Source organism: Drosophila subpulchrella, chromosome 3R (genome assembly GCF_014743375.2).
Source record: "Drosophila subpulchrella strain 33 F10 #4 breed RU33 chromosome 3R, RU_Dsub_v1.1 Primary Assembly, whole genome shotgun sequence".
Taxonomy (NCBI): Eukaryota; Metazoa; Arthropoda; class Insecta; order Diptera; family Drosophilidae; genus Drosophila; species Drosophila subpulchrella.
The window spans coordinates 14694052-14721962 of NC_050609.1; the positions used below are offsets into that span (position 1 = coordinate 14694052).

Genomic DNA, 27911 nt, shown 5'->3' on the forward strand with positions numbered 1-27911 from the left:
ATGAATACCTAACATTTTTTTCCCTGGAAAATAAACATTTTCAGAACAACTTTCAGTTAATAATATCCCAGTTTGCAGGCACAACAAGTTTCTTCTGAAAATAGCTAAATCTGGCTACAAAGTAGTAAGAGAGCATCACTAGTTGAACCAGACTGGCCTCACGAGCCAGACCAAGGCCAAACTCACGAGACACGCCCACCTCTAGCGTAAACATATGTACATATCTGTGTAAACGCATGTAAAGGAAACGCGACGAATATCCTGGATTTCCACGACAGTCGAGGGTGTTGCGCCAACCAAAAGCACTTGAATCGCTGGGGCAACCCATCATGGACGACTTTATAAAGACGCTGATTGCCGAGGTCAAGTCGCAGGGCGTCTTCGATGAATTCCGCTTCAACTGCTGCCTGGCGGACGTGGACACGAAGCCCGCGTACCAGAACGTACGCAATCGGGTGGAGGCGGCGGTCAATGATTTCCTGGCCAAACAGCAATGGACGCCCGAGACCAACAAGGTCCAGCTGCGGGAGAGGCTGCGCAAGCACCTCCTAGAGTGAGTACACTTCTGGCGGGGATTAGGTAACATAATCATCTCGGCTATTCCAGCTCCGATGTCCTGGACAAGGGAGTGGACCAAATCGTGGACCAGGTGGTCAACCCCAAGGTGGCCACCATATTCGAGCCAAAGATCGAGAGCATTGTCTACAAGTACCTGGGCATCACTCCCCCGCCGCCGCCACCACCGAGACCCACGATGCTGCCCGCTCCGCCTTTGCCGCCATTTGCTGGCCACATGAACGGCAGCGGAAGCAGCCTGCTCAATGTGGAGACCACCGCTAGCCTCCTGCCCACCGACCTGGAGCAGATCAGTCCGGACTCCGATCGGGCCACCGTCAAGTCGGAGTTGAAGGATGACGAACTGCCGCCTGGCGTGGACGACGAGGACACTTCGCCATCGTACGAAATGGTGAACGAGGAGAAACCCCTTGTGAGCAAAGAGGAGCTGAACAATGGCTCGCTGAACAACTCGGATTCGGTGAATGGCGTCTCGCAGGCGTCGCAACTCTCGCAGGTGTCCAGCGACAGCCGTCTGACCATCGCCTCCTCCACGGAATCTGTGCCCGATGCCCAGCAGCCCACGACGGCACTCAACAGCGGAAAGCCTGCCAACATATCCGAGGAGGCCCAGATGCCAAAGTTCAGTGAAAACTCCAGCGATGCAAGTGCCGGAGCAGGGGAGAATGGCAATCGCCACCTTCACTTTGACATCAAGCAGGATGCCATTACCTTCGAGGGTGGGTTTGCCACGACCCACAAAAAAGTGCATCTAATCTCTACCGTTGACTTCTCTTGCAGGTACTGAGCGAAGGAACTCGGTGTCAGAGGACACTAACGGTGGGTTGCAGATTCTCTCCATCGAAGATGCCATTATGTCGGAGGTGAAGGCGAACATAGACGATGCCAACAATGCCAGCATTGAGTCTATAGTCGAGCCGGAAACCATACAACCGCCAGCCCCTCCAAGTATTGAGCCTCCTCCGCCAGCACCTCCACTAGAGCCCCCTCCTGCGCCACAACCAGTTGAGCCACCTCCGCCACCACCTCCTGAAGTTGTGCCACCGCCACCACCAGCTGAAGTTGTGCCACCGCCACCACCAGCTGAAGTTGTGCTACCGCCACCACCAGCTGAAGTTGTGCCACCTCCTCCTTCAGAACCATCAACGTTTGAGCCACCTCCCCCTCCACCAAAAGTTGAGCCACCTCCAACGCCGCAGCCAGCAGAGAACAGTAATGGATCCGGTTCTGTGACGGTTTTGGCTGCGACACCCAAGGAGACTGAGAATTCAGATGTACAGCCCAACGCGGTGGATGCGGAAGTCAAAGAGGAAGATAAGCCCACAGCAACAGTTGAAGTCAAGGAAGTTAAACCCCTAGAGCTCGCCCCGCCCCAAGAAGTGGAAACACCCAAGGAAGAGGTTACCAAATCGTCTGAGTCAACAGCGTCGCCCATATCTGTGTCCTCGCAATCAAAGAGCCATTCAAAATCGAAGAACAGAGAGAAGGAGCGACGACATCATAGCCACTCAGATGATAAGCAGCGTCGCAGGAGCAGGAGCAGAGATCGGGATCGTGATCGAGACCGCGATCGCAGTCGTGACAAATCTCACACCAAACATTCCTCAAGTTCCACCTCGAAGCACTCCTCATCCCACTCATCGAGTTCCAAGCATAAGAGCAGTAGCTCCAAGAACGATAAGAACTCCTCAAGCTCATCTAGCCGAAGCAATCACGAGTCATCCTCTTCCAAGCGCTCGGCTTCCTCATCTTCATCTCGCCACGAATCCTCCTCACACAAAAAACACAAATCCAGTTCATCTTCATCAAGATCGGATCGAGATAAAGACAAGGAAAGGGAAAAGGATCTAAGTCGCAGCCACCACAGCAGCAGCAGTTCATCATCGTCGTCGAAAAGGAAAGATCATGATAGGGGGCGGGATCGTGATCGTAACAAATCAAATTCATCCGGAAGTGCGGAAACTAAAGCGATCCAGGACGATCACAACGAGAGCAAGGCGAAGCCAATCCAGCGGCGGAGCTCTGATTCCAATGATGAGGGTAAGCCTCCCAGTTCCGGCGGTCCGGCCAAAATCTCCCAGCCCGAGGTTACTTCTGCTGCGGAGAAACCTGATGCGCCTGTGGAGAATGGTAATGGCACGAATGGAAACTCCAATGGTAGCAGCAATGGTGTGAGCGAAAGTGCAGTAAGTGCCAGCAGTGTGATCATTGTCAGCGACATCCTGCAGCAATCGTCGACCAGTTTCATTCAACTGACTGCTGGTTCCCAGTGTCACAAGGTAGTGGAGGAGAGTAAGCCTGAACCCGAAAATATTGACGAAATAAAACCAGACAATCAGCCGGAGAAGCCAGAATCGGAGGAGTCTGCTTCGCAAGATGAGGCACCAAGTGTAGTACCTCAAAAAGCTGACAAAACTGAATCCGTACCTGATTCCCCTTTCGAGGATAGCAAAGAAGACGATGGACAAGAAACTGAACCAGTGGAGACCAATGTAAAAGAGAAGACGCTTGCTGAAGAGAGCACACCCGAGAATCCTGTAGATATTGTAGAGACCACCAGTCAACTGGAGCAACTACCGAAAGATGAAGAAAAACCCGCCACACAATCCCCAGACTCGAATGAGCAGAGTGACGAATTAGTCGCCGACTTTGTAACGCACTTCGAGGATAACACAGACGAGTTCAAGGCGCGTCTGCAGCTTATCAATCAACTGATAGAAGATCGAAAGAATTTGCTCAACAGATTGAGCGCTGATGGATCACACGACGAGACGGTGGATGTACGTGCTCTTCGAAGGAGCATATCCAAGCGAAGGCGGAGCAGCGTGCAGGAGCAGCAGCATGTGGTGCGCGAGTCGACACCGGCGAGGCTCTGTAGCCCGAGCAGCAGCACCTCCGGCAGTCCGGCGAAGAGGCTACGACGCGATGAACCCAAGTCGTCGCCCACGCCATCCGACGCCAGTGTTAACTCCAAGGAGAACGAGGCTTTGGAAAAGCAGGAGCATGGTGCGTACTGTATCATAGCTAACTATCATTTGGTCTAGCAATTTAGTGGGTTTGTGAACATGTGTTCCAAGAATCGCTCTATTGCTAACCCACTTAATGTGGTGGATCGATTTTACAGATAATTTTAGACATTTTGTAGCTATTTTTAGAAAACTAACATTTATAACCTTTATTTCGATCACAAATCCGTATCACGCGATTCCTCGATGAGATAGATAATCAAAATTACTGATGAAATAAACATATCACCCAGATATCAAAACTGTAATCCCCACAAATCGATCCACCCTGTGATTGTGATATTACATATCTCATGCTCATCCTCATTGTTATCTCTACCGCCTCTACTTTCTCCTCCACATGCATCCACATTATTTATAAATTAATATAGCTGTTTGAAGCCTCCGCTAGTCCTATCCAAGTCTAAATTGTGCTGGGTAAGCGGTCCCCAGACTTCCTGTTGCCCACTCTATGTTGATTGCTTCGAGCGTTTCCGGGAATGCGTGTGATTAATGTGCTTGTTTCTTCTGCAGACGCTCTGTCCGCCAGGCGACTCAGCAAGAAGCTCTGCCAGCAGCAGCGGTACACCAACGATGATCTCTACAAGCCCCGTCCAATACTGTCGCAGCGCTCTCGTCGCCGGGGCCTGGATTCAATCCTCTAGCTAACGATCGAACTGTTATCGGAAACAATAAAAAAGGCAATTGTTGTTAATGCATTTGACAAAAAACAAATCATCTCTTCTTTCATCCGTGTTTAATGGGCCTTTTCGCTTGCCAATGGTTTTGCGCTTCCGCTTTGTTTTCGTTTGAATTCTTTAACAATAAAATTTTAATTTTAGAGCTACACCTTACAGTTTAATAATCGCCGGTGTAGCATATCCATATATATATATTATGCATATATATAAACAAAAATAACAGTGAACGTAATAATATGATGCATTATTGTATTATCTGGGGGATTCCGGTTGTCCCGATCCCCGACACCAGACTGCGATTGCTACTCAAGGGGTGAAAACTCTAGCACTGAGACGAAAGATAATGTGTGATGATCGATTAAAACCCTGGATTGAAAAAACATACAGCTATTAGCAATCGCAGTCGAGTGACAGGAATGGGGACAACCGACATAGCTAGGCTACTACTCTACGATTGGGGCTGGCTAGTTAGTATCGGTATGGGGTCTAGATTCGGCCATCTGGGGGAGACATAGTTCTCTGGGAGCTGTAGCTGCGGTTCGCTATATATTTTTTGTAACATCTCAGTTTTGAAGATTTAAGGTGTAATTTGATTACAAATTATTGAATTTTCTCTTCTTCGCGCGTGTGTGCTTTACATTTTTGCTCTTGATTACTTTACAACGATCAACATAAATATATGCATATATATATACTTTGAAACTTGTTTAAAAAAAATATATATAAATGTAGTAAATCAAAGGTTGTAATACATAGGTAATAGTATTTTACAGAAGGTTTTCTCATTTCGAAATAACATAGATACAGTATTATCATTAGCATATACTTTTAACAAGAATTTCGCACTTTGCCTAAAACTGTCTTTGTGTGTGTGTGGGTGTAGGTGTGTGGGGTGGTGTGAGGTGTAAGGTGTGTGTTTGTTGTGTGTGGAGTTTTGCGTGTTGTGTGTGAGAGCGAGAGTTTTGTGCAGAACAACAACTACGATTTAACCTCCGACTATGGAGTGATAAAACTCTCTCACCGACTCCTCGCAGAGTATTCATACAAGCAGCTGGGTTCGGTTGGGCGTGGGCTGAAAGTGGGGTGGTGGCCAGGCGGTGGTCGGCGGAACGGCAGGCGTTTCGAACACCGTGTCGTCCACCTGCCTGCCCAAAAAGGCCCCCACAATCGCACCCCAGCTTCCCCGATCCCCACCGCCAACTAATAGCTACGCTTAGGTTTAGCTGTCGCTGCTGCTGCAAACGTTTCGAACGCAGGCCCCGCTCGCGGCCACGCCCACTGGCGCCGCCTACGTGCTGGAGAAGCCCCTCTCGTAGGGACTCTTCACGTCCGTGTGCCGCGTGTGCAGGTTGATTGTTGGCCCGGCGGGTCGCGTCGACAGCTCGCACACCGTCTTGATGGCACCGGAGGCACTCACCGAGGGCGGGGCGGGGTGCAGGGTCGCTGCGGTATCCTTCTCCTTAACCGCCTCCCGATCCTGATCGACCTGCTCCTCGGCCGCAGTCGTGGGCAGCACGTACTCCGCTTTGCGGGGCTCCGAGCGGCCCGTAATTGACGATTTGTACTGGTCGGCGTCCAGGCCGCACAGGTAGAACTTAAAGAACTCGTACGTTGACCAGCAGATGGCCGTGGCGGGCATGGAGTAGAGCACACGGGCGGTCATGCCCCTAAAGAAGCCCAATGGACCAGCCATGTGGTAGATCTGTAAGAGGTCAAAGGGCATTAGATATCAAGTTAGCAACTTTATACATATATTTGAAGAAGACGCTGCTTTCAGGGTTATAGGTTCAGGCAATTAAGAAGTATTAAAAGATAATCTAAAGCTATTACAAAAGACTGTGCCGAGAGTAAGGAGACTCTAAAATTAACAGGTTCTGACCATTTACACTGCTTTACTTATTTAAGGAGATAGTTCCGTAATGTTTTGAAATGCATGTGTTTTGGCTAACTACACTTAATAGCTATGTTTGGTTTAATTGATTTTTGGAGAGTTTGCACAATGAACCTCTACTTTTGGACGATCTGAATTTTCTGTTTTGAAGCTTACAAAATTTTAAACTTAAGGGGCTCTTAGCTTCACAATTCCCTATAATCACCTTTCGGCTGGCCTCAATCATGCCGCGCGTCAGTCCAGTCTCCTGTGTATTCAGTAGCGTCTTGATCACATCCAGGGGCGTGGTGATAGCCGCCGCACAGGCGCCAGCCGCAGCACCCGCTGCCATATGCACTGGGGGATTGTATTTGCGATCGATGTTCAACTGAAATAAATAATAATGTTATAAATATATGCATTTAAAAGGATAAACGCGTTAAGGTAAACTTACTGTGTTCTGGAAAAACTCATAAGTGGTAAAATGTATTGTCTGATATGGTAAATTCATGACCAGTTGCGTGCCGTAGGCTCTGTAGAAGGCTTTGAAGCCCTCCTTCTTATAAATATCCCGCACGCAGGATATCACCGATGTGTAGGGTGAGTTGTACATCTGCATTCGCTGCTTGATCACATCCGTGGGACTAGAAATGGCGTCGTGTATGAGGGTGGCCACCACTCCCGAAATCACTGCAATGGATTCGGTACATTAGGAACCATTGTCGCTGATATATGTAATCCTTAAAATTACCATAGTTGAGGTTTCTCACTGATGTGAACTTGGCCGTGAGCTCCTTGGTCATTTCGTAGGCAGCAAAGTACAGCGAATGCGCCGGACCAGCACCCAATACTACAGCGCTGGCTCCCCGAATGGGCCTGTAAGAAACAAAATATATTAGAATGGATCTGTTATTTGGTATTATAGATATGTTACTACTAACCTTAGTAAGCCCTCACGGGTGATCATGTTCCGAAAGGTTGAAAGTATGTTCATGTTTTGTGTGGGCGGCGAAAGACTCTGCATTCGCGTCTATAAATGGTAATAATAGAACGTTTAATATAATTGTGCCAATATTTGCATTGTGCATTTAACAATGGGTATTCTGCAGTATTTGTTATTTAATTTACCCATTGTTTGTCCTAGATTATACTGGGTAGTTAACCGGTATAAGTGATTCGTCAGAATTACTAACTCGTTTCTCTCGCGTATTATCAAAAACTCAAATGAAGTCTAGGGAAGTGAAGTGAGTAGACTCTCTTTTTATTGTTCTTCTGCAAGTCATGGTTACTCATGATATATAATAAAGATTACAATTGTGGGGGGTATCCAATATTCTGTTTTTCCGTTGACATTGTCAAGACCTCAGAACGTGCTCTCATCATGATTTGTTGTTCAGAATTGATTGGGTGGTTCCCGAAACAATTTTAATCTTGCACTGCAGTTACGGTCTATAAGAAATGTGAAGCGTTGTGCAATATGGCAGAAAAAAGAGCGAGGTATTATTGAAAACTACATTAGATCAGCCCAAAAAATAAACTAATTTAAACTTCTATTAAAGCTGTCAGTTTTTCTGGGCTTGTCAACAAATAGGTAGCTCGGTCTACAATCGGTTAACAACAGCAGGGACTAATAACCGATATCAATGGAATATAAAAGTATATAATTGTTTGTTTGCGGGGTAAAACTTTCGCTGATTTATAAGCAAGTCACTCGGGGCCTACAGATTTGCAATTGTCTACGTAGTCTACGATTACACATGATGTACATTGTACATACGTATCTGTATATACTTAATTGCATTTATTTAAAGGCGTGCCTGTCGGGCAGGCAAACCAGATAGAATTATATCTGAAAGCGGAGAGCAGCATCCATATTGTAAATCATGGAGACGTTGGCTTTGCGATGAAGATAAGATTTCCTGGAATACGGCCCAAATGCATTTATCTATCTGCTGGCTGGCTGACTGCTGCTATCAATAACAAGTCGACAAGGCAATTCAAGGTGAAAAACAGTCTCTCAAGTGGAGGAAACCTAATTAAAAAGGTGCTACGACAAACTGATAGAAGCCGCCATTACATAAATTCTCGATAGGATTGGCTGCGAGGAGATGTGGGGCAAACCTGATTCATTCATCCCGATAATAAGTACCCCTGATAAGGGGCACAAAGTGTGAAATCAGAATGACAGTATTTATTTATAAACCAACGCGAATAAAAGCGCCTCAATTGCTGGTCAATTAAAGGTTTTCCGCTCTGGCTTTCGTAACTCCACGAAATTAGCTCGTCAATCGGACTGTGGAGGGACTATAGATTATAATGATGACGCCGGGAATACCGGTCAGGCTTTAAACTGGCACCCAACTGCCTGCCGGCTGTCATTTGCGCGATTGACACATGTGGCCACGAAAATCAATAAATACTCGAGCCACCGACCAGCTGAGTGAAATATAACGAAACAAGAATCGGTCAATAATAGGTATTATAGCGAGGGGGTATATAAACCTATGTACATATACACATTTATCGGACGAACATCATTACGAGGTAGCAATGGCACATTTGCATGTAATTAAGTAGCAACCATATGTACTTGGGTCTACCGAATTTCCAGGTAAACGATCAGAACTCGACCGATAAGAGATAGTCCATCCATTTAGACAGAGAAACGACGGGGGCTAATCTTATCGGCACAGCATAAACCAATGGAACGTGCCCCGATAAGCGCACCGAGCGGCTATACCACCTAGAGCTCTTAATGGGAAATGGGGTACGGAACTCTTGGTTGCACTCGAGACCCGAGGAATTACATCACGATTATGCCAAAGCAGCGGCGGCACACACAAAACATTCCGATTGTTAGTGAGGTTAGGTTTATGGCCTTAGGGTCGGGTGGTGCTGCTCATTATGCTCGTCCTCCGATTACTAGGCGGCGGTAATGCTCTCTCACCTTCACGGAGTCCAGCGGATACATGACCACATGTTCCAGTACGCCCGCAATTGCGCCCGCCGTCATATTGACACCCACACTGGTGGTGGGCAGCGATTCGTAGTCGTCTATGTTCATGATGGATCCGATCCGGCTGTGGTGGTGATGCAGCTATACTACCGATGGTGTGCGAATATTGCGGTTGTGCCCTTGCAGTGGCTGCTCCTCTTACGATGACCTGATAGTCCGGACCAGTTCTACCAAGTCAGGTTTCAGTTGTAGAACTGCTTTCTCCGCTGGGATCGGTTTGCTACGCCAGGCGAAGATGGGCAATGATTTACGGGGCGACTTTTAGCCGGCGTATGTTGAGCACGGAACAATTTTGTTGTATAACACGGATATCACGACGATTCACGGGTGGGCGGGCGTTCGGTCGGGTGTTCGGGGGGTGGTGGTGCAGAGTGTACGCGTGAGGTGGTGTTATGCGAAACTACTAATTGACACTGCGGCTACTGCCCTGCTGGTGCTATTGCTGCACCACGACTAGCATATATTGACTCGACGATATGGACGACACGCTCCCCGATTCACTCGATTTCGGAGCGAAGAAGAGGTTTCCGTTTCGATCTGCCCGCGGCCCCTGATTCGGATGAACTGCTACTGCTGTTGCGGATCGGATGGTTTCTGGATATATACGAGTCGGTTGGAGGCTGATTAGGTTATTGTGGCCGAAACGGAATTTGGGTATGGTCGGGTCGGTGTTTGGCAACTCACGCAAGTGTTGAATGATTATGATTACAGGGAATCATTAAATTTTGCCCAATAAACAAGCCTCGTGCTAGAGGCGGAGAACCATCGATGCCGAAATCGAAGTCATCGATATTTTCGAAGCATCGATGTTTGGGCGGGCATCTTTTATGTTATATCGATGTTTTTTGTTATTAAATAATAACAGATAATTAATGTTGTGCTAAATAGTTAAGAGGTATTGGCCGAAGGACACATTTAAGTATTCAGTTATAATAATAATATTCCCAAACTAATTTTTCATAATTGCTTATTGTTAGTTTCCGAACAGATCTTTCTTTTTGAGTTTTAAAACTTGAACAAACTAACATATCAAGGAACTGGAAATGCTGCAGTGCAAACACACGCGTTAGCTATCGCGTTACTCAAAAATATTAACAGTGGAAACAAGTTGAAAGCTGTACAGTTTTTATCGATAGGCTTTCGGCATTTTTCGAAGACTTTCGAAAATTCGAGTAAAAATAAAGCCATTTTGTATAATTACGCGCGCAACGTAAAATTTAAACGAATCCAAACATATTAATAGTTAAATTATATTAATGGGACTAAAATGGAGGTTAATAATTGACTGCTTTGAAAACGTTGCTCTGTAAGTCATATTACCAAAGAACCACTCATTAAATCCACATTGGCTAAATAGTACACACAATCGTTTATTTCGTTCCTTTTTGTATGGCAAAAATTAATACAAAAAATTAAATATTAAATGTATGTATGTATGTATAAAAAGCTTAAAGCAAACTATATAATGTAAATTTAATTGGCTGCTTGTTTTCTCTCCGGTTGATCTGTCAGTATGGTAAGTAGAAAGAAAGGCATATTCTGAAGAACTCATGCGGATTTTAATTTTATCGTCTTAGCACCACAGAAATGTGTTTAGCCCAACAGAAATCTAGTTTGGGGCTTGCGAATTCTCTCGTTTGTGCGAGCTGTGAGCTTATCGGTTGTTTGTTTGTTGCTTCCCTAATGGTGAAATGAATACAAATACTAATGGAATTCTGCTCGTGCATGTGTGCGGTTAGATTGTATATGGCGACGGGTAAAAACCAATTGATAACAGGGCTCGAAAAGTTTACAATATTTGTTTACATCGCGTTTCGGGTTTAAACACGGACTATCTGGTAAAGTACAAACAACATAGAATCGAGTTTAGTGCTGGTTGAAAACAAACGGATATAGCAGCTGAACCAAGGCAGTTACAACAGTATTCATAGTTTTTATGTAGAGGTACATATTCATTTTCATTTTCGATTTGCTTCGTTCGTTTTTGTTTGCTTGTTATTGTTAATACTCTTAAAAGGGCGCCTCGCAGCCTTTCAAACGACACAAAACACACACATTCACAAAATCATTTCGACGTACATAAAACTCTAGTTACTTAAATTAATTACAATTTCTCTCTTTTTATCTGACAATTGCACCGACCAACACGCTCCCACATGTGTGTGTTTCTCGCATTGTGTCCGTCCAGAATGGACAAACCATCGATCCCGAGACGATCGGCGATTCGCCGACGCACATACAGACAATCAGGCGACATTTGATGAAATAAAAAGTGATTAATAACCGATGCGAGGCCGTTTAGAGCATTTTACATTTAAATCTGCGATTCGGCTTGTTCATTTTCCGACCCCTTCGTCCCTTGTTGTCCTTGTCCTTGCGGATTTCGCGCACCAGTGTGTAAAATGCATCGTCCACGCCCATGCGCGTCTTGGCGGATGTCTCAATGTATGGAATGCCGTACTGTTTGGCCACCTGGGAAGCGAGATAATGATTGGATTAATGAATCATTAAGAGACCTCTGTCTGAACTCACCTCTCTTGCCTGCTCGTTGTTCACATTCCACGAGGCCAGATCACATTTGTTGCCCACCAGCACCATGGGCACCTCCTCGGCGTCCTTCACCCGCTTGATCTGCTCACGGTAGGTGCCGATGTCCTCGAAGGACTTCGCACTGTTGACGGCAAAGACCAGCAGGAAGCCCTCGCCGGTTCGCATATACTGATCCCGCATGGCCGAGTACTCCTCTTGGCCGGCGGTGTCCAGGATGTCCAGCAGGCAAGTCTCTCCATCTGAAAGGGGAACAGGAGAGCATTATAATCAGTTTCACTTTCTTAGGGGAAACCCAAATCAGCAGGTCTTTTATTGACCTAGAGGCTTGCAATCCCCTGATTCTGGAGTACTCACCGATAACCACTTGCTTTCGGTAGGAGTCCTCGATTGTGGGATCGTACTCGTCCACGAAATGGTTCTGGATTAGCTGGATGGTGAGCGCGGATTTGCCCACGCCTCCGGCACCGACGACGACCAGTTTGTATTCCGTCATTTGGGATCCGTTTTCGATTGCCCGTAGTCGCTGTCGCAGTCGCAGTCACAGTCGCACTCGCGGTCACAGTTGCAGTCACAGTTTCTCTCTCGCGATCGATGCTTTACTCTCTTTAGCGAGCGCCCGCAGCTGCAGTCTCTCTCTCCGTGCGCTTGTGTGGGTGAATGTGTGTATGGTATGGGCTGCAAGTGGAGTAAATTATTAATTAAGATTGATTAAAATAAATTAAAGGCATAATTAGGCAGGAATTAATGCACGTCACTGAGTCACTGCGACTGGCGCTTACTAGCTCACTCGCACACACGCACTGCATGCACACAGCCAGACGGGCAAAAAAAAAAAAAAGCGAAGAGATCAATGACTCAAACTGAAAATTAAACTTGGGCGCTGCAGGCCCTTAATGCAAATTTAGATCAAACTCTCACAGCCAAGGCGTTCTTATCAACTAGGCGGCGTTGTTTTTCGCGTTTCTCGTTAGTTCTTTAGTTTTCCTTTTGCCTGCGGACCTTCTTTGTTGCTGCCTTTTCAGCTAGCTCCTCCTTGTTTTCCGCTCCTCTCTCCCTCTCTCGCTCTGGCGCTCGGCGCAGTTGCTGGGGCGCGTTTCACGTCACGTTCGCGGCTAACGGTGCGTCGGGCGGTACTCCTCGATTGTGCGACCTTTGATTTCCGTGCAATTCCGTGTAATTGCAATTAACAGCACAGGAAAACAATAAATTCGTATATAAAATGTAGATGAAATCTAGGCTGTACGTTAGAGGTGAGGTGCAGAAACATCGATGCCGATGCCACTATCGATATCGATGGGTGGTCTTTGGCCGGCACTATCGATGGTCTGGGACTATTGGACAGAAGAGCTATTCAAGTCCTTGTTTTCGAATTCTGTCTAAAAAATGTGGGTGGTTATTATGAATACTTTCCCTAAAGGCAGAAAAAATCTTGATTATGAATTATTTAATAAAAATAAATATTTTGAGCTCTTGATTATAAACCAGGTTGTCATCTCCTTGATAAACAGTTCTTAGCCCGGACGCAAACCTGTGCCTTTTAGTTCGCCCACCACTGTTACGAAAACAGCATGGACAGACTGAAATTCAACAACTTGGTAAATAATTATTTTTTATTAAAATTAGTGCTTATTTATCAATGAGAACTCGCATAGGTGATAACCAACAAGAAAGAGATCCAAAAGGCACGCGCCCAGACCATCGCCAAGCTCGTCCAGAAGCTGCGAAAGACAAAAGATGTGCTGGCCAAAAAGCCGGACAGCGACAAGGAGAAGATCCGTCTGCGCAAATATAGCGAATGCCTGGCCCAGCTGAAGGCCCTGAAATGTTTGGATATAGTGCGTGAATGTCTCCTTCAAGAGGGCACCAATCCCAATGCGGTGCTAGCCAGCGAGCGCTCCACTCCGGATGAACTGGGCATCGCCATGCTGCGGCTAAACAAACTGATGCACGGACTGGTGGACACGTTCGTGAAGGCCCTCGAGCTGAGCACCGACAAGGAGGCCAAGTGGCGGGAGGAGATCCTGGAGACAAGCAAGCGACGGGCCAAAATCGAACGCACTGAGGAGCGGAAAAGGAAACGCAAGGAGCTGAAGGAGCAGAAGGCTCTAACCAAGAACAGATTGGAGTGGTTGGAGCAGAACAAAGTGGCGGGTTCAGAAGTTCCATCAACGACAGCAACGGAGGATACAACTTCTGCTGTTCAAGTCAACCAGGATGAAAAGCAAGATATCTCCGAGACGCCAGCCAAAACAGAAAAGCCTGCAGTTCCTAACAAAGAAAAGAAGGACAAGAAAATTGCCAAAAAAGAAAGGATCCTAAAGAAAGATAAACCTGTTGTCACAAAGGATGAGAAGCCCAAACCAGAGATCCCTAAGCCAGTTCCTAAAAAGGAAATTGTTAAGAAAATCAAGGAACATAGTACAAAGCCCCTAGAGAAGCAACCACAAAAAGAAGTCAAACCGAAAGAACCTAAGCCAAAACCTGTGGACAGAAAGCCAGCCAGGGAACAGAAGCCTAAACCTCGACCAGAAAGGCAGCCTAGCATTGAAGAAGATGAAGATGAGCCCAAACCTGACAGCAATCGTCCCACACATGTAGTTGATCCCTTTTTCATCACGGAATCAGGGCAGCCCTACTTGTCCACCGCTGTGGTTCTTTCCGGCGACAATGACAGCGAAGCTGAAGAGGAACAGAGACCGCCGCCAGTCAAAAAGTTCCGCAACGAGGATCGACGGACGAATACATACCGGGAAAGACCGGAACGACAGCAAGAGTTCAAAGCGAAAAAGCCAACCGACGACCGTCATCCTTCCTGGCTGGCCAAGCAGCAGCAGAAACCAATCATCGGTGGTTTCAAGGGCAAGAAGATAACATTCGGCGATGATGGCCAGGCGGCAGAAATTACGGCTCCCAGTATCAATCATTCGAGTTCCACTGCTCCTCCTTTATCCACCGATGGCATGCACCCTTCTTGGGTGGCCAAGCAGAAGTTTAAGCCCAAAATCGCCGCCTTCCAGGGCACCAAGATTAAGTTTGACGACGAATAAAAAATGTTGATGGTATTTTGTTGTTTTAATCACTAAATAACTGCAATCCTCTTCAGATCAGACACCAACTTTGGGCACATAGTGACCACGAATCTTGTCCTCGTTGCGCAGCTTGTCCACGTTGACGTCGGGGAACTGTCGACGCAGCGCATCCAGGTCAAAGTTGGGATTGCGGCGCAGGATCATCATGACTTCGTTGCGGGAGCGGCTGCAAGAGAACAAGATTTTAGCTGAAATAACTGACTTAGACTAAAAGCAACCCACTTCTTAGCCTTGCGCTTGGCATTGTACAATTTCTCGCGGTACTTTAGAAGGAATCTGTTTACAGCCCGACCGCCAAAGCCAATGTTGCGGGATTTGATCCATTTCAGGTTCATGAAGGGCGGCAGGACGTGTTCGCAGCTTCTGTAGTTGACCTGCAGGCCGAATGCATTCTTTACGGCCTTCTGCGGCCGCTCACCGGTTTCACCGGTCTCCAGCAAGTGATAGGCCTTGTTGCGCTCCCTCACCACCGTCTCTAGGTTCTCCATGGAGATTTTCACCTGCAAACAAGAGTTATACATAAAGCTCTCGGAGATCGTGTGACAGCCTACCTTATCGATGCGCTCTGGACTGGGGAAGACTTCCATTTTGTCGTTGCACTCGTGCTCCATGGTCATAAGCATGTTGCGCTCCTTGAGAAGCACGTACCACAGCTGGTGCAGCTCCTTGTTGGACTTGATGCGCAGCTCCTCCGTGCGCCACGCGCGGCCCACCTTCACCTCATTTTCGCTCCAGTTCTTCTTGTCGTCGAAAAACTCCATCAGATCCCGGCGGACGGGGGAGGTGTGCATCTGCATGGCCATTGGAGCATGCGGCGTTTGCAGGGCAGCCGCACTACATATTACATAAAAACAAAGACGCGTTTCTGTTAGTTATCCTGTATGAAAGTCGGTTTTGTCTGAGCGAACCCACCTGCAGGCCTGCCAAGGCTGCTTGGGAGCGGCCAGAAAGCTCTTGACCGTCGCATTTCCCACAGTTTTAGCCAAATTAAAACATTTTATTAACGCCGAAGACATTTTTCCCACCGAACAGCTGTTAGAGCTGGAACCACAATCGATTGTTGTTATCGCTGGTTTGGGTATCCACTAATCTATTAGCAGAGTTTCCCTCCCTACCAGGGCTGACACACCCTCCAAGTGCCAATAATCGATGGTATGGCCTGGCTATCGCCTTAGTTCCAGTTCTAGTTGCTAATGAAAAATCGAATTTTTCGACTCAAATCGACTGAAGTTTACACGGGCAAAGTATTACAGAAGTTAAACTCAAGGCGTTACACAACATGCAATAAGTAAATGTAAGTGAAGTGGCCGCTCCCCGAATAAAGGCGGAGCTATCAGTAGCTGGACATTTCGCTTGTTTGTTCTATTCCAAATCCACTTTGTATGCAAGAACGCCAAGTTTTCCGTGTGGCTGTGTGTGTGTGTGTGTGTGCGTGTGAGTGTGCTGGTGTTTGTAGCATTCAGTACACAAATTTAAATTGATAAAACTCGACAAAGGCAGCGGTTCTGAATTGCAACGAGTGCATTCCCTGCAGTGAGCCAAGTGCTTATTAATTGTGCATTTATCACGGCAAATTTGAGGAATTTGCACCTCTAAATAGGCGAGCCCAAACAGATTCATTGAACGAGACGGGGGGAAAAAAACAAATCTAGAGCGATGTAGTAATTGGACAGTGTTGCCGAGCTGCTCCGATTTGTTAGTGGTGCAGTGCAGTGTAGCTACATAAATATTTATCTCGCCGCGTTATCAGGCAGCATTATTATTGAAGAAGAGCAGAAAGAGTGTATATTTGGGCGTTACAATTGTTTATTGGATGTGCGGTGGCGGTTATATAAAAAGCAGACCTTCATTGAATTAAAAGGTCAGCGAGTGAATTGATTGATCAATTTGGCGAGGGGCGAGGGGGTTGGTGAGGAGGGGGAGTATCTTGTAGGGTTTTCTTTTCTCGCCCTCTCTGCTTCCTGCTTTTCTTCTCATTTCTCTCTTCCCGCTTTTCGTAAGGCTTTTTCAGCTCTTCCACGGTGAACGCCCAAAAACACAAACAAGTCTTTATGTTTGTAGTGTAGTGTCGCTATGTGTGCGTTTTTTCTGCTTCTGCTTTTTTGTTTCTGTTACTGGGGTTAATTTCTCGGTGTCGCCTCAATTATCCGGCCACCTTGCATTCCTCCGGTTCGCTATGCTGGACTTTCGGTGACACTTGTTGCCCCTGCTTACAGAGCTCTTGGTCCCTATACCAAATCCCCAATCCCAAGCCCCTGTTAACAGATCTCTTGGTCCCCCATACCGAATTCCCAGTCCAATCCCCCAAAAACCTTGTCATATCGTGCGATAACCTTTCGTTTGCGTCCCATTTGATTATCATGTTCCTAATAGAAGTAACAACAAATAGCGGAATTTTAGGTTCTCCAAACTCAGTCTGACAGATTCTAGACGGGGCTTTATCAAGTATCCCACCAGTTTTTAGTTTGCGACGCCCATATTATGGCGATAAATCGTACATGTGGCTTTTTTTATGGACTGTGTTTATCTTTAGCCCTGACAACTCATAATTGCACATGTTTTACCAAAAAAATTGTATAAAATGGCTTCTACTATATATAGTATATATATATACTATAAAATAATTAAAGCACTAATACTTATATTTAACTGGTAGAAATATCACTGTAACTATGACAACACACTCTAGTACAAGTGGCACATCGTGTCGTATACGTGATTTTTTGATGAACCGCTCAATTATATTCAAACTTCTTCCCTAATTTATGGATTTCTCGTGATCTACTAGACAAACAATAGCATGCTGATAAAGAAACTTAGTAATGATTTATTTATTTACAAGTATTTGTTTATTTAGAAGCACACAGTTTGTTTGGGTTTTATTTAAAGTAAACGAATTTTACTGATAAAAGTATATAAGAGGATGACATCAAACAACAAGCTATTCGATCGCTAATTACATGGTGTGGTATTTAAAATACATATTAGTTTGGTGATCATTTTGTCTGGCAATCGGTTTCCTATTAGTATTATTTTTAAATCAGACGAATTCGAGGTTTTATAGGTTTTAGTATCTTACCAGAACTAGGTCAGTAATTATAAATCGTATCTTTTGTAGATTATATGCAAAATAATTTAAGTATTAAACTAATATAAGCTAAGATAACCTAGTTCTAAGCATGTTCTGTGTGCCTGGTAATGTGGAGGCAGTGAGTAGTTGTGCTGTATTCTCTTGAAGCTCTGCTCTATTCATTTAAATGTGCGTGTGCATTGAAGAAGAAAGCCAACGAAAGTTGTTCGCCACATTACCGGCAATGTTGCAACACCGGGCGCGTTGTAACCGTGTGCAAGATGCGCGAAAACCAACCAAACGCGAAAATAAAAACAAGTGGCGAGGCGAAAAGTAAACAAAGTATAATGGAGAAAGAGCAGGGAGCACGGAGCAGCAGCCACCTCCTCATGGGAAGCATTACCAGGTCGCCAGTTGAAGACTTCACACACAAAAAAAACCTCAAACCTCGATCTTTCTTTTCTTTACTCTTTTCTCGATACTAAAGACCGAAGAGCTGAAAATGTCGCAAAAAGAATTGGCGGCACTTGTCGCCACAAGAACGAGCCGCAAGCGCACCGTGCCCTCTTCCACATCCCCATTGACCACTCGCTCGGAACCGAGATCTATTATCGAGATACATATATCCAATGACGCAGCGTCCACAAAGAGAGCTTGCCGGGAAGTTGAGAAACCGTCGGCAAGGGCGGAACAGCCACTATCGCAGGAAGAAGAGAGCCAGGGTCAAGTGCCACCGCTGACCGAGGAAGAGCAGCAGCGGCACAATGAGTTCCGGACCAATGGTTCGATATTTCTGCAAGATTTGCCCTGCTTCAAGCTGCAGCAGACCCAGCCACCAGCAGGTTCCTCGCCGATTCCCAAGTGTCGAGAGTGCCGAAGACGAAACCTGGCCACGAAGGAGGGTGAAACCAGCGCAGTAAGCGATGTCTACTGTCGGTTTTATGAGTTTCGACGCCTCCAGTTCAACGAGAAGGGCGACTTGGGCGTGGTTGGATTCCCCAATCCGTACAGCGAACCCTCACCGGAGGATATTGCCATTTGGCAACCAGATAAAAATACTGCCCCGACCAGCGGTTATATGGACATACAGGTCTGCAGGTACATTCTGCTCCATGCTGGCGACCAGTTTTGCTATTTGTGGCGCCAGGAGGCGGAGGCTTTACGCTTGCATCAAAATCCGGACGGCACCATTGCTTGGAAAAAGGCCGTGAAGGGCACTCGAGAGATTTGTGACGTGTGTGACACCACGCTGTTCAACTACCACTGGACCTGTAGCAAGTGTGGCTTTGGAGTGTGCCTCGACTGCTTCAAGGATCGCAAGGAGGGACAGCGACTGCGTCGTGCAGAGAACGCAGCCCAAAAGGGATGCGACGAGTACCACTGGCTGCTCTGCACCGATCCCAGTGGCCCCCAGGAGCACGCCCTCACCGAGCTAATGCTGACCCAGATCATAGCGGGCGATGCCCTTAACGTGTTAGGAAGACTTCTGCACGAGGTGCGATCCTTGTGGCAGGTGCCACAGGTGTGCGGCTGTCTGTTGAGCAAGCAGGCGGTGGAGGACGCTCAGCTAAACGAGCTGATTCAGGATATGATTAAGGAGTCCCAGTTGAAGCAACACACAAGCTTCTCGTCGTTGGCTTCTGAACAGAAGGTACACCAACAGCAGCGCCTCGATCAGCTGCACGCCAAGAAGCTGGAGTTCGCTAGGGAGCGGGGCATAGATTATGTGCCAGGAAGAGTTTGGACCAAGGAGACGCTGGGAAAGGACCCCATTACAACGGCCTTTGATAATTTCAAGCACATAAATTTTCTGAGGAAGGGACTGGCCGGCTTGAGGAGGTTCCTTCCACCCAGGGCCATGACTTTGGCCCACTCAACTCAGTTGGCACCGGGAGTTCCTCACGAGTGGCTCTGCGATGGCAAGCTGCTGCGCCTCACCGACGCCATGCATCCGGATAACCGAGTCCTTTACCAGGAGGTTTGGAAGTGCGGTCAGCCCGTAATGATTTCGGAGGTGGCTCGCTCTTTGAACTTGGACCTATGGCATCCGCAGGCCTTTTGCCGCGACTTTGGCGACAAGCCCAATGATCTTATTAATTGTTTGAATGGAAATCTGGTGCCCAATCAGCCGATGCGACATTTTTGGGAAGGATTTCAATGTATGAACAAGCGTCTACTGGATGCTCATGGCAAGCCCATGCTATTGAAGCTAAAAGATTGGCCGCCGGGTGATGATTTTGCCGAAATACTGCCCACCAGATTTGCTGATTTGATGAAGGGACTGCCCATGCCGGAGTACACTTTGCGTACGGGCAACCTAAACATTGCCAGCTGTCTGCCCAAGATGTTTGTTCCACCGGATTTGGGACCCAAGATGTATAATGCCTACGGGTCGGCCTTACACCCGGACAAGGGGACAACCAATCTTCACTTGGACATCTCCGATGCAGTCAACATAATGGTTTATGTGGGAATCCCCGAGGATGGAGACACTAAGCCGCAGCTGGCGGCTACGCAGAAAGCCATAGCTCTTGGCGGATGCGATTACATAACCAGAGCTCGTTGCCAATCGCCGGATGTGTTACCCGGCGCGCTGTGGCACATCTTTCCGGCTCGCGATGCCGATAAAATAAGGGATTTACTTAACCGCGTGACTTTGGAGAAGGGCTTCCGATTGGAGCCCGATCACGATCCAATTCACGACCAGAATTGGTATTTGGACGATAAGTTGCGCGCCCGATTGTTCAAGGAATATGGCGTTGAGGGGCATCCCATTGTCCAGTGCTTGGGGGACGCGGTATTTATACCGGCAGGAGCTCCTCATCAGGTTCAGAATCTCCACAACTGCATTAAGGTTGCCGAAGATTTTGTCTCGCCGGAGAACATTACCCACTGCTACCATCTCACTCACGAGTTTAGAAGACTTTCGCACTCCCATACAAATCACGAGGACAAGCTTCAGATCAAGAATATTATCTACCACGCCATCAAGGATTGCTGCACCATCCTCACCAGAGCTCTGGACGAGCGAATCGATGCGGAAATGGAAAAGCTTAAAGCCGAATAGATTTCGTTATCACGCTTCATGTTCTTAGTTTTTTCCCTCTACTTACAGCAAAACAATTGTACATTTGCATTTGTGTTCTACCTTTAAGATTTTAATTTGTCAAAAATTTAATAAATACCTATTTAGAAACAAATAATGTAATGTAATATATTTTAGAGGGATAAACTTAGGCAACATTTTGAAAAACTATTTCGAATTTATTGTTTATTTGATATTAAATATTTTAAATGAACTCTTCAGTATCTACATAGCAAACACTAAGTCCACATAAGATACTCGCCAGCAACAAATGCCCATGCATGCTGAGGACGGAACTGAAACTGATGATGAGGAGTCCATCCCAGACAGACTGTAGCATCGTTAAGATCGTACTACTAACCGGAGGCCCCTAGAGAAGTAAAGTCAATTACAACGCCAGAAAGCCTTTTACGATAACTGAAAGTGGAGAAGGAAACTAAGAGTTTTGCTAAATTAGCCTATAGATTGAAACATTAAGAATACAACTAAGATGACGGTGGATTTCAACGATTATTTTTGGGTAAGACAAATGTCTTTCAGTTGAGTTAATAGATAAATACAATAACACTTAATTTATAGGGCGAGAAGAACAATGGCTACGATGTCTTGTACCACAACATGAAGTTTGGCCTGGTGGCCAGCAAGGAGCTGTCCGAGTTTCTGCGCGAAAAGTCCAACATTGAGGAGCAGAACTCGAAAATGATGTCCAAGCTGGCCCACAAGGCTGGGACACTGAACAGTACATTTGCTCCCGTTTGGACCATACTGCGGACCTCGGCGGAGAAGCTATCCACCCTCCATCTGCAGATGGTGCAGAAGCTGACCGAGCTGGTCAAGGATGTGGCCAAGTATGCCGACGAGCTGCACAAGAAGCACAAGTCCGTCAAGGAGGAGGAGAGCCAGACCCTGGAGTGTGTTCAAGCCATCCAAACGTCGACGGTGGCGGTGCAAAAGTTGCGCGACCTTTACGCCGGCAAGGTTCAGGAGTTGGAGAAGTTGCGCAAGGACAATGGCTCGCACAAGGATGCTGAGAAGCTGGAGAGCAAGCTAAAGAAACTGCAGGAGGAGTACAAGGCTCTGTTGGACAAGCATAACCCCATTAAGAATGAATTCGAGAGACGCATGACACAGACCTGCAAGGTAAAAACATTTGCAATTTATGACTTCCTTTGAACTTAAAGTCTAATATGATATCTTTTCCAGCGTTTTCAAGAAATTGAGGAGGTGCATCTTCGTCAAATGAAGGAGTTTCTGTCCACCTATCTGGAAATGCTGCAGAACAATCACGACATGGTGGGTCAAGTACATTCCGACTTTAAGAGGCAGTTTGTTGACATGTCTGTGGACAAACTACTGGAACAGTTTGTGCTGAACAAGTACACGGGTCTGGAGAAGCCAGGTGAGGAAAAATATATCTTTAATTATATAAACTAGCTGTAATAGTATTACTTTATTCTAATTTATGACTAACTCTTACTGTATTGTTTTTACAGAAATGCCTGAACTGGAGTATGTGACTCTGTCAAGTGGGTCTCGGCTCCAGCAGCCCCAGGTCTCGGCCACGGCATCCAACTCAAATTCGGCTACCAGCATTCAGGCAGCTCTGCGGGCTGGAAATGCCGCGGCAACAGCCTCGGGCAGCATGGTCTCCATGGATCAGCGGGGCGATGCCTTGGCGGCGATCTCTCTTGGCAGCGGAAGTGCAGCCAGCGGTAGTATTCCCTATGCCGAGGATCCTATACTGGGAGCCATGGGTTCGCCGCGTCCCACATCACCGGACATGCTGGCGGGACCGAATGCCACGGTGGGACAGCCACAGCCGGCTGGCGGAGCCACGTCCACGGTGAAGAGTCTGCGATCCTGGTTTTTGCCCACTGCCAAGCCACAGACGTCAACTGGTGCCGGAAATTTTGGTATGAGCGGATACGGAAGTGGCAGCACCAACAACAATACAACCACCACGACAACAACAACAGCAAGCAACAGTAGCAACAACTTGAACACCAACAACACAACAGCAACAACTACAACAACAACAACTGGCACGAATAATCTCACCACCAATATCACCAAAAATTCCCCTAATTCTGAGGATACTAGCAATCAAGGTTCATTCTCTTTGATTTTAATTGGTTTTAGTTTTTATTTATTATTTTTGGGTTTCCACATTTTATGGTTAATGTTTCTTCTGTGTATTTGTAATGTCTATCAATCTATCTATTATGTTTTTGTATATATTTATGTGCGTGTTTACATTCAGTCAAAATTTTATCTATTTTGGTTGTTTCGAATTTTATTATTTAAAATTCTTAACACACAAAAAGTCGCTAATCATGTTTTGTTAAGTATTTTGAAGTGAAAACTGAATACTGCTTTTATGATCAGTTTCAGTACACATATCTCACATGTATATAATTTAATCCAATTCAATTTATTATTATTTGAAACTCTGTTCGTTTTTAGTTTATTACTATCTGAAATTGTACACTCAAACACCAGCCAATCAATAAGACAATTTTCGGGACTTTTCACATAAATACTGCACATCAACTCGCACACACAAATGCCATCAAGCCATTGAACTAACAGCACTAACTACTGCAATCTAATCTCTATGCTTTTCTCCGTCTTATTTCCGTCTTCCACGCTTTGTACACATCCATCGCATCCACCATACATCCATCCATCAACCGCCATTGCTCATCCCAATCATTCATCATCCAATATCCATTATCCACTCATCCATGCACCGATCGACTAATCGAAATCAAAACTTTAGATCAGGCACCACAGCAGCCGGCAGAGTCCTTAACTCCAACCGCAAGTGCCACTGCGATTGCAACGACGGCGGGTGCGCCTGGTAAAAAGCAATTGAACGCAACGACAAGCGAGCAGCAGCTATCGAAATCATTAAATGAGCAAGAGCACCTACAACAGACTGCAGCAGCTACGGCAGCAACATCTGCAGCAGCAGCAACAACCGCCACAACGACAACGTCCAGACGTGCAACGTCACTTTTAAATATATTCACATCAAACTCTCAGGGTAAATGATACAAGAATGTCAATGAAAGTGATTGGACCCCCATTTCACCATTACCCCTCCAACTACTAAAACACCTGTACAACTCCACCACCCAACGAAAAAATTGCATGTTTTAGGCTTAATATGTATATTTAAAGGCTTTTCTGTGTGCTTAACTTATTGTCATCGTTTAACCTTCAACCATTTTAAAAGCACTTTACGGCGGTGTTTGAGTTCTGAGTTCTGAGGAAGACATTACATTTAAGTTTCAACTGTCAACTGTCACTGTACTATTCCATCACCAAAGTCTTGACACTGAGGAACCCCGAAGTGTTGAGACTCCACCTTCTTTTCCTGTGTGATCTTTTAGTCTTTAGCTCGCTTAAAAAGTCAGTTATCTTACAAACCCTTTGTTTGCTTATGTTAATCTAAATCACCTTTCGCCGGCAGTCTCTGGCATTTTACGAAGTCGCCGCGACAAGACAAAAACCAAAAAGGCTAAGAAAAAGAAAGACAACGAGGCCGCCGAGCACATACAGGAGGAAGGACTCACCAGGTGGGTTTCGAAACCGATCTCAACTGAAATCTTCTCTTTAACTTGAACTATTTAATTATATTTTCCAGTTTGGAGCGTGCCAACAACACGCTGCTGGACTATGACGACCATGGGCGCAGCATGAAGACCCAGAATTCCAGTGGCAGTAGCGCAGGTGGTGGCTTGGCCGCCCTGTCGGTGACCTCGGCTCAAGGAAGCGTGGATTCGGCGGGAGCAAGCAGCATGGGCGGCAGTGGAGTAGCCGCAGGTGCCAGTGGGAGCCTGCCCAATGCAGGTGCTCTCACCAACTCAGCGTCTACCACAGCTCCGGGCGCCACAAGTGGCACTGGAACTGGCTACGAGGTGGATGAGGAGGGCTTCAGCATACAGCCGGCCAAGGAAATAGCGTGGGAAGAGGGCCAGGATAAATGTAAGGCTCTAAATTGAATCTATTCTCCATTTATTTACTACTAAAATGGCAAACTATTTCAGCAGGCAGTTTCTACTCCGACTCGGATACGGATTCGGACAATGACAAACAGGAGCGCCGGATCCATGTAAGCATTAAGCCCTTGAAGAATGGTCAGGCGCCCATGTCGGCCAGCGTGGATGAGCTGCGGGCCACCGTGGAGAATATTTCACTGTCTCCAACTGGAGTATTCTCAGTGAGTATAACTTGCTATCTTTTTATTAGAACTTAAAATGAATTAAAAAACTTTACCCAAACAGCATCACAGCCAACAGTTGCAGGCAGCCCGAGGTGCTCCGGCGTCGCGTCAGCAGTCACCGGAGATATCGAATGCCTCCACTCCTACGGCCAGTGTGCATCCCTATGCTCCGTTGCAGAGTCCCACGCTGTCGAACAATAACAATGCCAACAACACGGCCAACAGTCGATATGCAGATCTGGGAGATATCTTCTCGGAGTTGGGCGAAATGAGCATGTCGGCGCCGTCATCGGCGACGCTGGGCAAACCGCCCGGAAGACAGATACCAACACCGACATCGGCGTCCGCAGGTGGAAGCATAGCCATACCGCGACCGCCATCACGGCGCTCTGATATGATTGCCATCGGACCGGCGGCCACTGGGACAGCACCGGGTCGCGGCAGAATGTCTCCAGCTCCGGTGGTGACGGCCATGAATCGAGCCGAGAGCATTGGCAGCCTGGAGTTTCGCACGGCCATCGGGGGAGTGGGCTCCTCGCGTGGACCCTCTCCGCTCACAATTGGTATTTCGGACACCATACCGCTGGCGGTGGCATTCCACGAGATCATACACGCCTATTTCCGGGGCAGCGATGAGTCGCGCTGCCAGGTGAAGGTGTCCGGTGATATGATGCTATCATTCCCAGCCGGCATTGCCGGCCTGTTAGCCAATAATCCCAATCCAGCCAAGCTGGGTTTTCGCATTAAGCACGTTCAGAATCTGGAGAACCTGGTGCCCAACGGAAAGCTGGTGCAAATGTAGGTTTTGGGGTTGGTCAATTATATCGTAATGTTAAATATCCTTGTGGTTTATTTACAGAGATCGCCAACAGTCGAGCACTGTGAGCACCATGCTGGAATTTAATATGGGCGCTTTGACGGCCCTGCTTCGAAGGCAGGCGGAGAATAACCCGACAGCCTCCTATTTCAACGTAGATATACTCAAGTATCAGGTGCGCACCAAGCCGGGTGCCAGCTCGTGTCCCTTCCAGCTGGTCAGCTACTGGAAGTGTGAGTCCAGCTACACGGCCCTCAAGGTGGACTACAAGTACAATAACCACGCCATGGCTAGTGCCTCGCCTTTGCTGAATGTCACGCTCTCGGTGCCCGTCAATGGATCCGTGCGCAATGTCCAGTCCAAGCCGCATTCCGCCTGGTAGGCAAATAGGATTTGGAAGTAGGATTTAGAAAGATAACGTTTCCCATTTTCTATTTTCAGGTTGGGTGAATCCAATCGTTTGGTGTGGAACTTTACGGACATCTCTCAGAACTCCCAGGACGGTGGGGTGGGAACTCTGCGGGCACGCCTAGAGCTCAACGATGGTCCCTCCACTCCGGCGCTTCTGGCCACCCAGTTCAACTGCGAGGGCACCACACTTTCGGGCATCGAGTTTGAGCTCCAGGGCAGCGGCTATCGCTTATCGCTGGTCAAGCGGCGATTCGTTTCCGGTACGTTTGAGTATATACAATACATACGAATGGGGTGTAATAACTCTTTTTCCCATTTCAGGGAAATATGTGTGCGAGGGCGATGGCATTCGCAGTGGAGCCACGCCCACGCCTCCGTCGGTGGGTTCTACCAGTCCGTATTCGGCAAAGTCAAATTAGTTGCTCCCTATTCCAGTGGACGGCAAATGGGAACGGAAAATGGCAATATGGCAATAGGCTCGTGAAAAACTAGAGAAATTTTTGTAACTAATCTTAAATATGAGACAACACACATATACACGACTAAACCATATTTAACTAGGCACAGGAATAGAGGAGCCCTCTTAGTTTTCTCTGAGCTTTTTATTATCACCCCCCTATCTTGATTCCGATTTTGATAGCATAGTGCGGAATGGGAATTGATAAACTTTAAGTTTTCCTTAAATTAAAAGTATCTAAAATTACAGACTTTGGAAGACACAAGTTCTATCAATTCGTATTCCACCAAAATGAAATCCAAAGTGAATTGAAATTGGGGCCTATTATGTATTTGTATACACACAAAATTCTGTTTCTCACGCGAAAATGTTGAATCTGCCTGCTGGGGGCCCACAAATGCGGTTCTGCAAAATCTGGATGTATTATTTGTTATATATATACGTATGCGAGTATATATTATTAAAATGTATTTATTATGTTTAATTGAATATGATGTAAACGAATGATTGTATGTAGCTATGTAGATATCTAAAAACCACACACCGAACGTTGATTTTATGTTCACTTTTGTACACACAACCAAATCCAAATGTATTAAATGTAAGATACAAAACCTGCATTGCGTCTCGCTTGGAATCTCGATGGATATTGCTATTTCTTTCGTCACCGGGCGTCTGGATAAGGAGTGTGTCTCTGTTTTCAGCGACTGCCGTTTCTCCGGCGATCAATTAATTATCGAATTTAGGCAAAGAACATGACAAACTGGTTTCGGTCTCTTTGGGGGGCGCTTGACAAGGTACCAACATATGTATAGGAAATTAGCAGTTCGTTGAAAATAGAATGAACCTAGAATGCTGAAATCAAAATCATTAAAATGTGGGTGCACAGATTGCTGGGGAGCATTAGCCTAAAATTTAATTTGTACATTTTCCTTTAAGAATCTGTTTTCAAAAGCGTGGGGCAGCTGTCGTTGTGTTGCTATTGAAAGGCGATGACGTCATGCCGCCCCACAAATTGATCTCAAGGTCGAGTCGA

The 27911-nt window shown here is 46.5% G+C and overlaps 7 protein-coding genes across 12 annotated transcripts; 4 read left to right on the forward strand and 3 right to left on the reverse strand.

The window, feature by feature from the left end:
• Positions 1-201: 201 nt before the first annotated feature.
• On the forward strand, positions 202-4316 carry LOC119546589 (serine-rich adhesin for platelets). Of its 2 annotated transcripts, XM_037853017.1 has the most exons (5): positions 202-553; positions 607-1295; positions 1357-3582; positions 3974-4019; positions 4116-4230. In XM_037853017.1, the coding sequence occupies exons 1-4, from the start codon at positions 330-332 to the stop codon at positions 3979-3981; spliced, it is 3147 nt and encodes a 1048-aa protein (XP_037708945.1). In that variant the 5' UTR covers positions 202-329; the 3' UTR covers positions 3982-4019; positions 4116-4230. The 2 variants fall into 2 exon arrangements, with proteins under 2 accessions (XP_037708945.1, XP_037708934.1); XM_037853006.1 differs by lacking the exon at positions 3974-4019 and having other exon boundaries at positions 4116-4316.
• Positions 4317-4323: 7 nt separating this feature from the next.
• LOC119546599 (mitoferrin) lies at positions 4324-9953 on the reverse strand. Of its 2 annotated transcripts, XM_037853040.1 has the most exons (7): positions 9853-9953; positions 9100-9762; positions 7094-7182; positions 6904-7028; positions 6607-6842; positions 6379-6540; positions 4324-5984 (listed from the first exon to the last, which is right to left on the reverse strand). In XM_037853040.1, the coding sequence occupies exons 2-7, from the start codon at positions 9214-9216 to the stop codon at positions 5571-5573; spliced, it is 1143 nt and encodes a 380-aa protein (XP_037708968.1). In that variant the 5' UTR covers positions 9217-9762; positions 9853-9953; the 3' UTR covers positions 4324-5570. The 2 variants fall into 2 exon arrangements, with proteins under 2 accessions (XP_037708968.1, XP_037708958.1); XM_037853030.1 differs by having other exon boundaries at positions 9100-9871.
• Positions 9954-10705: 752 nt separating this feature from the next.
• LOC119563081 (ras-like protein 1) lies at positions 10706-12983 on the reverse strand. Its single transcript, XM_037876308.1, has 4 exons — positions 12718-12983; positions 12073-12393; positions 11701-11957; positions 10706-11640 (listed from the first exon to the last, which is right to left on the reverse strand). The coding sequence occupies exons 2-4, from the start codon at positions 12209-12211 to the stop codon at positions 11467-11469; spliced, it is 570 nt and encodes a 189-aa protein (XP_037732236.1). The 5' UTR covers positions 12212-12393; positions 12718-12983; the 3' UTR covers positions 10706-11466.
• Positions 12984-13202: 219 nt separating this feature from the next.
• Positions 13203-14780, forward strand: LOC119545688 (DNA ligase 1). Its single transcript, XM_037851430.1, has 2 exons — positions 13203-13313; positions 13371-14780. Exons 1-2 carry the CDS (start codon positions 13287-13289, stop codon positions 14763-14765), a joined length of 1422 nt encoding a protein of 473 aa, XP_037707358.1. The 5' UTR covers positions 13203-13286; the 3' UTR covers positions 14766-14780.
• Positions 14772-15879, reverse strand: LOC119545689 (39S ribosomal protein L47, mitochondrial). The gene is made up of 4 exons (XM_037851431.1): positions 15720-15879; positions 15359-15641; positions 15030-15307; positions 14772-14973 (listed from the first exon to the last, which is right to left on the reverse strand). Exons 1-4 carry the CDS (start codon positions 15821-15823, stop codon positions 14823-14825), a joined length of 816 nt encoding a protein of 271 aa, XP_037707359.1. The 5' UTR covers positions 15824-15879; the 3' UTR covers positions 14772-14822.
• An 84-nt stretch (positions 15880-15963) lies between these two features.
• On the forward strand, positions 15964-21077 carry LOC119545686 (lysine-specific demethylase 3A). 2 transcript variants are annotated; one of them, XM_037851428.1, is made up of 2 exons: positions 15964-16101; positions 18365-21077. In XM_037851428.1, the coding sequence occupies exon 2, from the start codon at positions 18380-18382 to the stop codon at positions 20942-20944; it is 2565 nt and encodes an 854-aa protein (XP_037707356.1). In that variant the 5' UTR covers positions 15964-16101; positions 18365-18379; the 3' UTR covers positions 20945-21077. The 2 variants fall into 2 exon arrangements, with proteins under 2 accessions (XP_037707356.1, XP_037707357.1); XM_037851429.1 differs by lacking the exon at positions 15964-16101 and adding an exon at positions 16445-16668.
• Positions 15971-27493, forward strand: LOC119545685 (F-BAR domain only protein 2). 3 transcript variants are annotated; one of them, XM_037851425.1, is made up of 13 exons: positions 15971-16101; positions 21185-21482; positions 21542-22102; positions 22166-22361; positions 22456-23070; positions 23742-24008; positions 24438-24543; positions 24612-24952; positions 25015-25187; positions 25252-25988; positions 26050-26385; positions 26449-26678; positions 26740-27493. In XM_037851425.1, exons 2-13 carry the CDS (start codon positions 21453-21455, stop codon positions 26835-26837), a joined length of 3690 nt encoding a protein of 1229 aa, XP_037707353.1. In that variant the 5' UTR covers positions 15971-16101; positions 21185-21452; the 3' UTR covers positions 26838-27493. The 3 variants fall into 3 exon arrangements, with proteins under 3 accessions (XP_037707353.1, XP_037707354.1, XP_037707355.1); XM_037851426.1 differs by having other exon boundaries at positions 22456-22875; XM_037851427.1 differs by lacking the exon at positions 23742-24008.
• Positions 27494-27911: the final 418 nt, after the last annotated feature.

Excerpts from the sequence above, each read along its gene's own strand:
- LOC119546589 (XM_037853006.1), top strand. The coding sequence starts at position 330 with ATGGACGACTTTATAAAGACGCTGATTGCCGAGGTCAAGTCGCAGGGC. Across the intron at positions 554-606 it reads CTGCGCAAGCACCTCCTAGA|CTCCGATGTCCTGGACAAGG; the intron begins GTGAGTACACTT and ends CGGCTATTCCAG. Across the intron at positions 1,296-1,356 it reads GGATGCCATTACCTTCGAGG|GTACTGAGCGAAGGAACTCG; the intron begins GTGGGTTTGCCA and ends CTTCTCTTGCAG.
- LOC119546599 (XM_037853040.1), bottom strand. The coding sequence starts at position 9,216 with ATGAACATAGACGACTACGAATCGCTGCCCACCACCAGTGTGGGTGTC. Across the intron at positions 7,029-7,093 it reads ACCCGTGAGGGCTTACTAAG|GCCCATTCGGGGAGCCAGCG; the intron begins GTTAGTAGTAAC and ends TGTTTCTTACAG. Across the intron at positions 5,985-6,378 it reads TGATTGAGGCCAGCCGAAAG|ATCTACCACATGGCTGGTCC; the intron begins GTGATTATAGGG and ends GACCTCTTACAG.
- LOC119563081 (XM_037876308.1), bottom strand. The coding sequence starts at position 12,211 with ATGACGGAATACAAACTGGTCGTCGTCGGTGCCGGAGGCGTGGGCAAA. Across the intron at positions 11,958-12,072 it reads CCGAAAGCAAGTGGTTATCG|ATGGAGAGACTTGCCTGCTG; the intron begins GTGAGTACTCCA and ends TTCCCCTTTCAG. Across the intron at positions 11,641-11,700 it reads ACAACGAGCAGGCAAGAGAG|GTGGCCAAACAGTACGGCAT; the intron begins GTGAGTTCAGAC and ends CTCGCTTCCCAG.
- LOC119545688 (XM_037851430.1), top strand. The coding sequence starts at position 13,287 with ATGGACAGACTGAAATTCAACAACTTG. Across the intron at positions 13,314-13,370 it reads GACTGAAATTCAACAACTTG|GTGATAACCAACAAGAAAGA; the intron begins GTAAATAATTAT and ends GAACTCGCATAG.
- LOC119545689 (XM_037851431.1), bottom strand. The coding sequence starts at position 15,823 with ATGTCTTCGGCGTTAATAAAATGTTTTAATTTGGCTAAAACTGTGGGA. Across the intron at positions 15,642-15,719 it reads CAGCCTTGGCAGGCCTGCAG|TGCGGCTGCCCTGCAAACGC; the intron begins GTGGGTTCGCTC and ends TGTAATATGTAG. Across the intron at positions 15,308-15,358 it reads GTCCAGAGCGCATCGATAAG|GTGAAAATCTCCATGGAGAA; the intron begins GTAGGCTGTCAC and ends TCTTGTTTGCAG.
- LOC119545686 (XM_037851428.1), top strand. The coding sequence starts at position 18,380 with ATGTCGCAAAAAGAATTGGCGGCACTTGTCGCCACAAGAACGAGCCGC.
- LOC119545685 (XM_037851425.1), top strand. The coding sequence starts at position 21,453 with ATGACGGTGGATTTCAACGATTATTTTTGG. Across the intron at positions 21,483-21,541 it reads ATTTCAACGATTATTTTTGG|GGCGAGAAGAACAATGGCTA; the intron begins GTAAGACAAATG and ends CTTAATTTATAG. Across the intron at positions 26,386-26,448 it reads TCCAAGCCGCATTCCGCCTG|GTTGGGTGAATCCAATCGTT; the intron begins GTAGGCAAATAG and ends TTCTATTTTCAG.